Below are 13,180 nucleotides of genomic sequence, written 5' to 3'. Positions count from 1 at the left end.
CCAGCAAACAAACGGGCCAAAATATTCTTCAGCTTCACCGTTTTGGGGTCTGCTTAAAGAAGGCACAGCCGGACGGAGGGGAAAGGGGACCCACCAGGGGGACAGAACCAGAGTCGGCACGAATGGCCCAAATCCTTCAATCACCACTCTCAGAACTCTCTCGGGCCGCCTGAGACACAGAGTGTCGCGCAGGGCAACGAGTTTATACGGCACCCGCCACGGAGGCGACACACAGAAAACACTACGGAAACACAACAGGAAGTCCACGCTGGCCCCTTCTTATTTGAGTTTGTAAGAACTGGTGTAAGTTCAGGGCAAAGAGCACGCAACCCAGCTGTCTGGATCTTGCGAGGATGGGGCGCCAGAGTCCCCCGGACGAGCCGCAGCGAAACAGCTCTCCGTGCGGGCAGCTGTGTCTCCGGCTTTTTCCCACGGCCGCTGCCCACTGGCCCTCGGGGCACCGCTGTTGGACCGGTTCCCTCGAGGCCAGAAGGAGTGTTGGGGGGGGGGTGTCAGACAGCTGTGTCGCCCTGTCGGGTCGCCCGGCACCCAGAGGCCCAGAGAGGTCAGGTCAGGGTAGAGGCCCGGGAGTCCCCACCATGCAGAATCCAGCGGCCCCCGGGGGTCCTGCTGACTTGAGCAACGTTTGTCGGGGATTCAAATTCACTTCCCACAGGTGAAAGTTAAGAGAGAGCTGGTTAAAATGCAGATTTTGAGAAACGCCTTTGAAAATGCACCCGATGGGGCCCACAGCCCCCTGGTGCTGGGAAGGGGCGGATCCTGGGCCCCATCCCCACCCGGCCTGCCCGGCTTCTCCTAGTCACCTGCTGGCCCCCCACGAAGTGATGCAGGCCCCAGAGCCAGAGCTCCGGGGTCAGGGGGAGGGAGGGAAGGCAGGCGCCTGGTGAACCCCCTGTGCCATTTCACCACCTAGCACACCCTCCGACAGCCCCCAAACACACAGATAAAAAGCCAGGGCGGGAGCGGAAGAGAGGAGCGTGTTCTTTCCAGCTGAAAGGCATTTTACAAAGGCGGCGAGATAGATGCTCACATTCCTGCAGCCCAGGAATCTTTGTAGGGGAAGCTTTTTTTAATGAAACTATTCCAAATATGCGTAAAGAAACAAAACAAAACACAACACAGAAGCCAGGCCCCACCACCACGACTAAACCGGCGCAGCCCCTCGCCCAGCCCCCTCACGGCACCCCGTTCCAACGGCAGCTGGCAAGGATCGTGGGGGCCCGACGGCTCCCGCGCTGCTGGCGGGAAGGCCAACCGGGCAGCTGCCGTGCAAAACAGCAACTCCAACGCTGAACGCAGAGTTCCCGCGACGCCCGGCGAGGGATCCGCCCCCAGGTGTCTGCCCAAGGGAATCGACAGCGTGCACCCACCAGAAACATATACGGGCACGTTCGCTACTCACGACGGCCAAAAGCGACAGAGACCCAGATGCCCCTCAACTGAGCGAGAAGACACGCCGTGTGCGTCCAGCGGAACAGGATTCGGCCATGAAACGGAAGACGCTCGGACACCTGCTACGCCTCGGATGAGCCCTGACGACGCGACGCCAGACGGCAAAGGCCACGTCTCCTACGCTTCTGTTTATGGGACGTTTCCGGCACAGGCAAATCCAGAGACACCGAAAGCAGATCAGGGCCTGGCAGGGGCTGGGGGAGGCGGGGGGCGGCTGCTAACGGACCCGGGGTATCTTTGGGGGTGACCGCCTGCGACGGCCCTGCGCGACTCCACGGACCTGCCACCAATCACCGGGCTGTACGTTTGAAAAGGGTGAGCGTAACGGTATGTGAATTGTATCTCGGCAAGGCCACGATGCGACACGGAAATAAAGCAAAACACAAAGGAATAGCAGGGCTTAAAATATTCCTCCCGCAAAGGGAAGAGTCACACTTTAAAATGCCTGTCGGGTGAGTTTCCATTTTCAAAGACTTGCTTTTGCCAGGATTTAATTTTTTTTTTTTTTTCTCCACTTTTCTGTTGAGTGGGAAACCGCTCGGGCAGAAGAGTCTGCTGCATCTGGGGGACAGATGTTAAGACAGAAAAAGCGGGGGTTCCGGGCGGGGGACCAGCCGGCACATCCGGGAGGAGCGTCTCAGTGCGGGTCCCTGGGGACATCCCCCCCCCCCCCACAGGCCCAAGTCCCCGCCCCCAAACAAGCCACGCGGCCCCTCCTCCCGGACCCACTCACCCGATGCCTTTGATGGCCTTGACGTACAGGCTCAGCTGTAGTTTCACAGAGCAGTTCATGGGGATCCCGGTGACCTGTAGGAACAGCATGGTGAGGGGCCTGGGTTCGCGCCCCGGAAACGCCCCAAACCCGCGTCCCTGGGCCCGCTCGGAGGGCAGGGCTGAACTGGCGGGACACGGGGGCCTCCCCGCTGGCTCCAGGCCCTTCCGGGGGGACACACGCTTCCCCGAAGGCTCTGGTGCCCACGACGCTTCTCTGAGTGCAGAGCGACATTTGCCACTGGTTGCCCGCCCCTCCCCCCTCCTCCAGACCAAACAAAACAGATTTGCATGTGGATAAAGTCTCTCTCCCTCACACAACTTGCCCTGACTGTCTCGAACCTAATGATCTTTTTACCCTTGTGTTCACTTTTATGGCTGCCGCCTTGTTTTTTTCGAGAAATGTGTAATTTCCGACGCGAGGTGGTGACAGGAAACTTCCTCTGTGCCGAAACCTACCCTTTTCTTCTAGGAGAGGAGTTTTTAAAGCGGTAAGCAGACAGCAGGAGAGGCGACACACACGTAGGCCCCAACTCAGGGAGGTGGCTCCCGAAGAGGAAAGGGACCCAGGTTGGAGGTCGGGAGGCCCGGAACTGTCGCCTCTTAGCTGAGGCCTGTTTCTTCATCTGCAAAAGGGGCTCATTCCTGCCACCTCACTGCAGGGCGAAATGAGCGATGGAAAACAGCCACACTCAGGGCCATAAACGCTTGCGTGACGATCACGCACACTGGGGGAAAGGGAAGTATCTTCCATGAAAAGTAGGCCTTCCGGGCCCCGATGGCACAGAGGGACAGCGCAAAGGCCGTGCTCTCAAGACCAGGGAGAGCTTGGACCCAAGAACCGGCAGGCTGGGAGGGAGTCCACCCGCGGGTGGAAAAGCGATAAGGCAGCAGGCCGGAGGCTGTCCTCCTCAGAGAGGCCCGCTGGCCGGGCTGGTCGGCGGCTGGGGTCCGGGAACCTGGATTTCGGGAGCCCCCCCCTCACTCCCTAACTGATAAGGGGGGCTCACTGTGCCTGGACTGTTTGTACAAACATTGTGATTTATGCCGACCATCGGTCTTCCCGCAGGGAGTCTGGAAGTTTGGAAGGTACCAGGCAGAGGGTGCCACTGGAAAAGTCCCCGGTGAGCACCCAGGGCGCTGTCTCTAACGGGCTTCCCTGGGGGATGATTCACCGCACTGCTGGGGGAATTAAGTGTGTCTTGTGCGGCCCCCCTGGGAGACGGTACTCCGTGTCCTTTCTCTGCAACAAATCACAGCCGTGATTTCCACCATATGCTGAGTCTGGGAGTCCTGCTAGCAAATCGTCGGACTCGGGGGTGGTCTTGGAGACCCCGAAATGTTAAGACGATGTGGAAAAGCCTTAGCATTTCTTTCTTTTTTTTTTTTACATTTTTTTTTAATGTTTATTTTCGAGACAGAGAGAGGCAGAACGTGAGCGGGGAAGGGACGGAGAGAGAGGGAGACCCAGAATCCGAAGCAGGCTCCAGGCTCCGAGCGGTCCGCACGGGGCCCGACGCGGGGCTCGAACTCGAGAACAGTGGGATCCTGACCTGAGCTGAAGTCGGACGCTTAACCGACTGAGCCACCCAGACGCCCCGAGCCTTAACATTTCTAACAAGAAAGAACTTCAATGGAACACATAATATATTAAGACTAATTACTACCAATTTAATTAATGAATACCATTAAATTAACCTCATTAAAATTCACTAGCTATTAGCACAGGACATGAGGTGGGGGCGTCAGAAGGCCTGTGTTTGAACTCAGCTTTGCCACTTCCTTATGCCCACTTATCAAACCCGTACCTACTGAGTTCCTCTATGCGAACGGCTAGAAGTCAAGCGATGAACGGAACAGAATGGATCTTTCCAACGATCCCATTTATTAGTTGTATCACGTGACCTACCTGGGCCACAGTTTCCCCATCTGTACGATGGGAGGAGCAGTGCTCACTGCCCAGATCATTGTGCAAATTTACTGCGTTACTGCGTGTGAAAGTCTCCGGCTGGTGTCTGGACCACAATGAGTGTGCAAGCACCATTTGCTGGAGCTGAAGTGCAGGTAGTCACAGTTGACTTAACCAGCCTGGGTTCCTAGTGAAAAGAGAGGGGGCGGGGCAGGGGGAGAAGGTGGAGTGCCAGGGGCTGGTGAACGGAGTCAGGAGCTCCGAAAATCTGAGGGGCACGCAGAGAAATGACGTGGAACGGTGTCAGGCAGAAGAGGTTTGAAAAAGGCCTGTGCGGAAGGCCACGAGTGTCCATGCAGGAGACAGAACCCCGCGGGATTTTTAATCAACAGCGAAGGCCACCAGGTCAAAACGGGCACCTTTTACAGTGACAGTGATACTAGGAAATAAGGCAATCAGGTAAAGATAGGCCCACAGGAGGGCCACCTCTGTGGGTCTGCTACCCTCTTCTCTTGGTCCCCGCCTGCAGACAGAATGTCACAGAGGACAAATTCCCCAGAACCCAATGTATCTGCAAGACATTCCAGGCTCTTGTCGGGACCTGGAGATCTTTATGATATATTGGCACGGTCAGAGGGCTCTTCTGGCTGACTGGTATGCTGATAATTCTAACTGATTTACTGTCTTATGGTCCTTTCAGAAAGACAATTCCCCTGTGACGAAATAATGAATCCCTTGAACTATGGAGTCAGGGCAAAGTAGGGACCTCTGACAGCTTGACATTCCGGAAGCTATCAATGCCAAGGAAAGCCAGGCTTCCCGTCACCCCCCTACCCCACCAGCAGACTAGCTCAGTGCCTGGGGGGAGGGAAGGGGGAGAAGCTGGCATCCCGCCCCCCACAGGCTGACAGGCAAGGGCTCACCGGGTGGACGTCCAGGAATAAGGAATGTTCCTCTGGGTTGGGGTGGAGGCCAAGCACCGCCTCTGCCAGCATCGGGTCGGCGTTGTAGAAGTGAGGGTGGGAGAGAAACAAGGGTGCATCTAGAAGGCAGAGGGGCGGAGAGAAGGGGGGGCATCAGACGAGGGAGAGCGTCAGCACGTCCAAGGCTTGCTTCGTGCCAGGCTCACGGGATGAAACAGAGCCGCTGCCTGCAGAGCCCGCGGACGATGACAAAATGCAAACGACAATAACTAGACAGAGAGACTCCCTTCATCCGGCCTGTAAATGCCTGTCAAGTGCCCAAGAGATGCCAGGCACTGGGAAGAGACGAGCCCTGTGTCCCAGTTGCTGCTGACACAGGTGAGGAGATCACAGGAAGGAAAGGAAGATGGCTCAAATACGCCAGGCAGGGAAGGCCAGGGCACGACATTTCAGGGGGAGGGTTTGGCAGAAGCAAAGGCAGGGAGGTGGGGAAATGCACGGGGCACGTGGAGCAGACAGGGCGTGGAAGAGAATTACAGGAGTTGAGGAGAGAAAGGTAAGTCGAGGCCAGATCTGGACTTGGGTGGGGAAGGGGTATCTGGATCGCCAAGCCAAGCAGCCCAGGCTGTATTCCGCAGGCAACGCGGCAATCTTCGGAGACGCTGAGGGGTGCACGCCTGCGGCCAGGTCTCCCTAACGTAATGGGAAGCAAGGAGACGCACCTGCTTCGCTTCTCCTCTCCCAGCAGCCGGTGTGGGGGACGGACGCCAGCGAGCGTGAACAGGGACTGACTCGGGCCCCTCCGTGTGAGCAATTCACACCCAGAAACATGAGGCCGAACCTCCCCATCAACTGAGCGAGCAAGGCAAACACCAACGCATCCTCGTATGCTCAGGACAACATACAAAGGGCCTGACGGACAATGAGTTGACGAGGAAAAGAATGAGTCTCTCTCAAAAACCCACGAGGATCCAGAAGAGGCAAATCCTAGAGACAGAATGCAGACTGAGCTCACCAGGGGCCGGGGGAGGGGAGATGGAGAGTGGCTGGTGACGGGTCTGGGTCTCTTTTCGGAAGGATGAGAACATTCTGGAACTAGACAGAGACGGTAGGTGCACAATATTGTAAATGTGCTGAATGCCACTGAACTGCATTTTTTTTTTTTACATTTTTAAAAATGTTCATTAATTTGACAGGGGGGTGGGGACGGGCAGAGAGAGGGAGACAGAGGATCTCCGTGCTGATGGCAGAGAGCCCGATGCGGGGCTCGAACTCACGAAACGTGAGATCATGGCCTGAACCGAAGTCGGACACTTAACCGACTCACCCAGGCAGCCCTGGACTGAACATTTTTAAATGGTTAATTTTAGGGGCTCCTGGGTGGCTGAGTTAGTGACGTGTCTGACTCTTGATTTTGGCTCTGGTCATGATCTCGTGGTTCGTGAGTTTGAGCCCCAAAGTGGGCTCTGTCCGGACAGGGCAGAGGCTGCTTGGGATTCTCTCTGCCCCTCCCCTGCTGGTGCACTCTCTCTCAATATAAATAAATAAACTTTTAAAAAATAAAAAAAATAAAAATCTTTAAAAAAGACAGATGGGCTAGGGGCGCCTGGGTGGCTCGGTCGGTTGAGCGTCCGACTTCGGCTCAGGTCATGATCTCACGGTTCGTGAGTTCGAGCACCGCGTCAGGCTCTGTGCGGACAGCTCGGAGCCTGGAGCCTGCTTCACATTCTGTGTCTCCTTCTCTCTCTGCCCCTCCCTGACTTGTGCTCTGCCTCTCAAAAATAAATAAATGTAAAAAAAAAAAAAAATTAAATTAAATTAAAAAAAAAAAGATGGGCACTGGAAAGGCCTCTTAGCACCGACAGAGACTCTGCTGGGGGTACCTGGAAGGAGGGTAAGGGACTGGGAAAGCACGAAGCCTCTCTCCCAAGTCGGTCAATGTCACTTAAAGCCACCTCCTGGGACCTTCGAAGCTACCTTGAGCACCCCAGCCCCAGAGACAACGTCCACAATTCGGAAAACCTCATTTCCCATTCTCCCATCTCTGCCGTGAAAGGAGACCACCAGAGCAAACACGAGGACCCCATGTTTACAGACGGCAGAAGCGAGACCCTCAGTAAGGGGGGCAGTCACCTCGTCAGGCCCTTGAGGGTCGCAAATCTCAAACAAGCCCCCGCGTGCGTCCAAGCCTGGGGAAACCTAAAGTGGGTGAGACCAACGTGCCATCCCTTGCTTCGGACGCTAAGCACGCTTGATTTTTCCTAGCAAGCACACACGCACGAGCCCTTTTCTATTTGATTTCCAAACGGCACGGGCAATGAGTGGTCAGCCATTTACAGCTTTGTGGTGCCCCCAGCCAGACCGAAGCCCAGGATCGCCACAGATTATGACTAAGAGGCTCTGCTGAGCAAGTCTGAGGACCTTACACAGCACGGAAGTCTGAGGAGCCGAGAGTCATGATCCGGGTGCCGGTTACACGGGTCCGTGCGCTTTGTGGACTTTCAAACTGCACGTGTTGCTTGGGGACCTCTCGGTCCACGTGTTCATTTCAACACAAAAGGGAAAAATCTTATTTATACCTATGTTTTAATTCCCTTGCGCTTTTTTTTAAAAGTTTATTTATTTATTTGGTGGGGGGTGGGGCAGAGGAAGAGAGAGAGGAGGAGAGAGAGGAGGAAGAGGCTCCACATTGTCAGCACAGAGCCCCACCTGGGGCCCCGACGCACGAACTGGGAGATCATGACCTGAGCCCGTATCAAGACTGGGACACTCAACCCACTGAGCCACCCGGATGCGCCTAAAATCCCCTTGCACTTTTGAGGTCGTTTGGGCAGATGTGCTAAGATGAGACAGTGCCAACCTCGTCCCTAGCCTTCCAGAGCGGATGGACATACGGTCTGCGCCTGCCGGGCACCCACTCTTTTTTCTGCAACCTAGACCCCAACCCTGGAACCAGCCCGCCCCTCACAGGCTAGGCGAGTGCTGGCCCCACCCACGGAATCAGGGGCTGAGCATGTGACACAGCCTGGCCAATCGGCATAACCCTTGGCCACGGTGATTGGCCGTGGATCCAAGGTGGACCAATCAGGGTGAACCCTGGGAGCTTTTGCAGGATGAGGAGGTCTTATGTGGCCCCCTTTGTGCAGGACCCCAGAGGAGAGCAGGGGAGCCTGGGGCCCGAGGGGAGAGCCCGCCTGGCAGCAAAGCCAGCCCGGAAGAAAACCGAGCTGGCACACGGGGCGGAAGGCAGCTTCCGACGACAGCTGATCTCTGGAGCCATGCCCACAGACCCCACTGAAGGAAGAATTCAACAGAGGGCAAGGCCAGGGGGGCTCACACAAGGCCACGACGGAGGGCATTTCCAGCCCCCAGCTCTAAACCCGTCACCTACCGAGCACCCCATTCTGCCTGAGCTTGGGGACGTCGTCCAACCCGCAGACAGTCCTTCTCCCCCACAAACCCTGCTGCAAACCACCCCTCTCGGATCCCCATCTCCAGCTGGAAATGCGGCTTCGGCCCCCCCACAGGCCCCCAGGAGGCAAGACCCAGTCATGTGAGGAGTGGTTTCTTGTCCCACCAACCGTGTGACCTCGGGCATGTCCCAGCCCCGAGCCCCAATGTCCTAAGTGCAGGATACACCCACACACCCATACCTTCAAATGCTCCATACCAGCCACAGTTCTAGAAGCTGAGGACAGAGCCCTGCCGAGAACACTTACAGTCTAGTGAAGGACACAGACAATACATAAAACAAAACCACAGTCAGGGATTTCAGGGAGTGCCGAGCACCAAGAACGCGATCAAGGGTGAAGTGACAGAGAGCGGCTGGCGGGGGCAACTTCAGCATGGAAATCAGGGCAGGCCACCTGGAGGAGGTGGCATCTGAACAGACCAAAAGGAAAGGAGGGAATGATCCACATAGATCCACATGGATATCTAGGGAAAGGACACTGCAGGCAGGGGGACAGCTGATGCAAAGGGCCTGAGGTAGGACCAAGCTTGACAGACTCTAGAAACAGGGAGAAGACGATGGGGCTGAAGACTAGCTGGTGGGGGAAGCAGAGGAAGAAACGATGTCAGGGAAGCTGGCACCGGCCAGATCCCGCAGAGCACGGAGACCAGGGTCAGGGCTCCGGCATACGTCCGGGGGAGTTGTTAGACATTTGAAGCAAAGGGCTGGCTGGCAATCCGTGTTCTGGAAAGGTCCCTCGGGCTGCTCTCTAGAACAGCGTGCGACACACCTTTCTACAACGATGAACGTGTTGTCCTTCTGTGCTGGCCAACCCGTACGGAGGTCACCAGGCACACGTGGGTGGTAAACATCTGAAAGGCGGCCAGTGCCACTAAGGCACCACCTTTTCAACCTGGTTGCATTCAAACCCGTTTCGATCTACGTAGCCCCGTGGGGCCAGTGGTGAGTGACCGCACCGGGCAGACTGGGGAACAGACGGTACGTGGGGTGACGGCAGTGCGACGGGGCGGGGGCCAAAGGGAGGGGCCCGGGCCGCGAGGAGGCGGGGTCCCGGGAGGGAGGGCGGACCCCCTTCACCGCGCCATCCACAAGCAGAGGCTCCCTCTCCTCCCCACATGGGGCAAAGGGCCCTTCCCACGAGGCCGCGTCCTCAAGGCACGTCTCCTGGTGTGGCAGGCACAACGAGGCCCTCCCCAAAGACGTCCGTGGAGCCCGTGAAAACGTTAGCCTCCCCACGGCCAAGGGGACCGAAGGACGCAGGTGGAATTAAGGCTGCTTATCGGCTAGCCTTTAACTCAGGGCGTGTGGCCCGGATTACCCCCGGGGGGCCCGGGATGGTCTCTGGGGTCTTCAAACTGGAAGAGGGAAGCAGGAGAGATGTGGGATCAGAGATGATCGTGGACGTGGGCCCAGAGAGACGTGGTGTCGCTGGCGGCGAGGCTGGAGACAGGGGCCAGGAACCAAGGGATTCCGGGGGCCCCCAAGGGCACAGCGGCCCGTGGATCTGCCCTCGAGCGTCCACCAGGAAGGTGTCAGCCCGCGGGCATCTGGGCCCTCGCCTGGGGAGGCCTGCGTCGCACGCTGTCGCTCTCGGCCCCTAAGGTTGTGGGAATTCGTGCGACAGCCACTAATCTACGCGGCGTATTGCTTTTTCAGATCATCGGTCCGCTGCCCTCCTTATCTCTGGCCAATTAATGGAATTAGCAAGAGTAAAGAGGCCAGAGATTAGACAGACGGCGGGGGCGCGTAGGGACAGAGAGATGCCTGGTCGCGACCGGCTACACCCTCCCGCCCACCCTCCCGGGGGGACGAGAGGCACGTACTGAACCTGCAGGTGCTGATGTTCTGAATCCCAGACTCCAGGCAGGGGCAGAAGCCCTCGTTGGGCGGGTAGGTGGAGCCGTTGGCAAACAAGGTGCTGGGGGCCACGAAGCGATAGGTGGGGATGCCTTCGAACACCCCTGACTCCTTGTAGACCAGGTTCATGGACCTGTGGGGGGCAGACGGGGTAGAGGATGACGTCCCGCACATGGCGGCCTGGCCGGTCCCGCTGAAGGCGGCCCCAGCTGAGCCCCTCCTCACTGCACTGTCTCCACCTGCACTGCCCCCCCCCACCCCCCACCGCCCCCAGGTCCCAGCAGCTGCCTCCGTCTCTCAGCCGGGGGGGATTGCCAATCGCTCTCCCCGCCTCCCCACCCACACCCATCTGGTCTCCACGAGCAGATGGCAGTTTAAAATAAGAACACAGTATGTCGTGTCCCCACGTGAAGTCGCAATTGCTTCCCGGGGCGCCCGGGTGGCTCAGTCGGTTGAGCGTCCGACTTTCGGCTCAGGTCACGATCTCGCGGTTCGTGGGTTCGAGCCCCGCGTCGGGCCCTGTGCTGACAGCTCGGAGCCTGGAGCTTGTTTCGGATTCTGTGTCTCCCCCTCTCTCTGCCCCTCCGCCTCTCACACTCTCTCTCAAAAATAAATAATAAACATTTAAAAAAGTGCAATTGCTTCCAGTATTTTTTTTTCTAATTTTTTTTTAACATTTATTTATTTTTCAGAGAGAGAGAGAGAGACAGAGCATGAGCAGGGGAAGGGCAGAGAGAGAGGGAGACACAGAATCCCAAGCATGTTCCAGGCTCCGGGCTGTCAGCACAGAGCCCCCCGTGGGGCTCGAACTCACGGACCGCGAGACCATGACCTGAGCCGAAATCGGACATTTAACCACCTGAGCCGCCCAGGCGCCCCATCAATTGCTTCCAGTCTTATCTAGAATAAGATCCATTGTCCTCACCACGGCCCAAAAGCCTCTTTGGGGTCCAGCCCCTCTGCAGCACCCCCACGGGCCCCCTGGCTGTGGCTCAGACGTGCTCTCTCCTGCCCCTGGTCCTTTTTCTCAGTCCGGCCTCCCCGGGCTGATCACACATCCAGCTTCAGTTCTGCACACACGTGGTGACCGAGCCGCCACCGCCTCAGCCAGCGGCACCGTGTCCCCCACCCTGTTCACCCTGCCGTGTTTCTCAAAGGCACTTCTGAACTTGAATATGGACTCTGGATTACAACCGTGCCATCCACGGAGGCCACCTGTCACACACGCCCCTCCGATGGGGCGAGTCTGGGTGTGGCCCGCCATAAGCTAAAACACATCCCACATTTCTACAGCTTGATACAAAAAATTTTTTTTTTTTTACAGTGACACATCTCAACAACATTTGACGTTGCTTACAGGCCAATGTGGTAATGTTTTGGATACAGTTGGGTCAAATAAAACCTATCGTTAAAATTAACTTCGTGTACGTCTTGTTACTTTTTTAAACGCAGCCACTAGAAAATCTAAAATTGCAGACAGGACTCGCGTTCTTAGTTAGGGGACCGCGGCGGCCCAGACAACAGTGTTAAGGCGGACGCTAGATTTCTTCATTTTCATGATGGTAATGTGCTCGCACAAGAAAACGTGCTTGTTTTTAGAAAACGCTCCCGGAGGTATTGAGGCGTCCAACTTACTCTCGGGCGGTCCCGGGGGCTGAGCAGTGACGAGAGAGCGGATGGGGCAGGAGAGAAATGACCTCCGAAACTGAGGGAAATGGCACCTGCCATTTTCTCTGGGTTGAAATTTCTCATTTTAAAAAGTAAACAGAGGCACAGCAAAGGCGGCTCCAGCAGAGGGGTCTCTCAGAGGAGAGCTCTGTCTATTCTCACCCTCACTGGGGCCCCCAGAGTCCACCGGGCCTCCAAGGCCACACTCTGGAGCCCAAAGAGGCTGTCGGACACGCGTCTAGAGATCTCAGCATCCAACCGGACAAGTGGGCGGCTGGACAGATGCCGCAGGGAGCCGGTGCTCACCCCATTCCCAGCCCTGGGGACCCGATGGCTTCCTGCCCCTTACCAGCATGCCGACCCCTGCCCGCAGCCTCTCTGGGTGCAGGAGGGCTGTGGCCCTTCACGGTGTAACCGAAGAGTGTTCCGGACCGTGCCAAGGGCCCACGAACACACAAAGAGCCAAACGTGCTTCCCAAGCACACGCGAAAAGCCACTCGGTTAGGCCGTGAGCGTCCGCAAAGCCAACTTTCGCTGCCCGGGGAAGGCCCAGGATGACCCAGGATGTCCCAGCGATTACCGGCAGGCCTCGGGGCTGTAGAATTCCAGTGAGGTCTCGGGAGTCATGAACGGCGCCCACATCTGTCCAGACGTCCCATTGATCATGTTGCACTGGTCAGAATGCCAGTATTTGACCTGCGGGGAAGCGTTCGGACGCGCCCATTGAGCTCCGCGACGGCTCTCGGCGATGACCACGCCCGACCTGGGGCGGCGACCGCACGGGGCCCCGGGGAGAAGGGCACCCACCACTCCATTCCAGAAGCCGGTCCCCTCGGGGAGGCGAGCGGGCGGCCGCACGGACAGCCAGAGAGCGTCGGCTGTGGCTCCCCGCTCGCGAACACGGACCCTCGAACGGGCACCTTTGCCCCGGGGACGCGGTGACTTTATCTGTAGAATCACCCCCATCTCCAAGGGGCACAGTGAGCAGGAGAGGAGGGAGGTGAGAGGTGAGACTCTGGCATCCTCACCATTCAGAGAGGACGTCACCAGAACACAGGTAAGGGAGGGGGTGAGTGAAGCATTTGCCGTATTTACTGTAAAACATCT

At 57.3% G+C, this 13,180-nt stretch overlaps 1 protein-coding gene across 5 annotated transcripts in view; it reads right to left on the bottom strand.

Annotated features, from left to right (window-relative positions):
- SCARB1 (scavenger receptor class B member 1) overlaps window positions 1–13,180 on the bottom strand; it is an 83,073-nt gene that overhangs the window by 29,060 nt on the left and 40,833 nt on the right. For 3 of the 5 annotated variants that reach the window (XM_043557322.1, XM_043557320.1, XM_043557319.1), the window contains exons 6-9: window positions 12,654–12,769; window positions 10,372–10,538; window positions 5,077–5,195; window positions 2,207–2,280 (exon numbers count right to left, since the gene is read on the bottom strand). In XM_043557322.1, coding sequence (XP_043413257.1) covers window positions 2,207–2,280; window positions 5,077–5,195; window positions 10,372–10,538; window positions 12,654–12,769 — 476 coding nt within the window. Of the gene's footprint in view, window positions 1–977; window positions 2,035–2,206; window positions 4,341–5,076; window positions 5,196–10,371; window positions 10,539–12,653; window positions 12,770–13,180 lie in introns of those variants that run through there. The other 2 variants (XM_043557321.1, XM_043557324.1) reach the window with 2 other exon arrangements.

Source organism: Prionailurus bengalensis, chromosome D3 (assembly GCF_016509475.1).
Source record: "Prionailurus bengalensis isolate Pbe53 chromosome D3, Fcat_Pben_1.1_paternal_pri, whole genome shotgun sequence".
In the NCBI taxonomy this organism is placed as follows: domain Eukaryota; kingdom Metazoa; phylum Chordata; class Mammalia; order Carnivora; family Felidae; genus Prionailurus; species Prionailurus bengalensis.
This window is presented reverse-complemented; position numbering and strand designations above follow the sequence as displayed.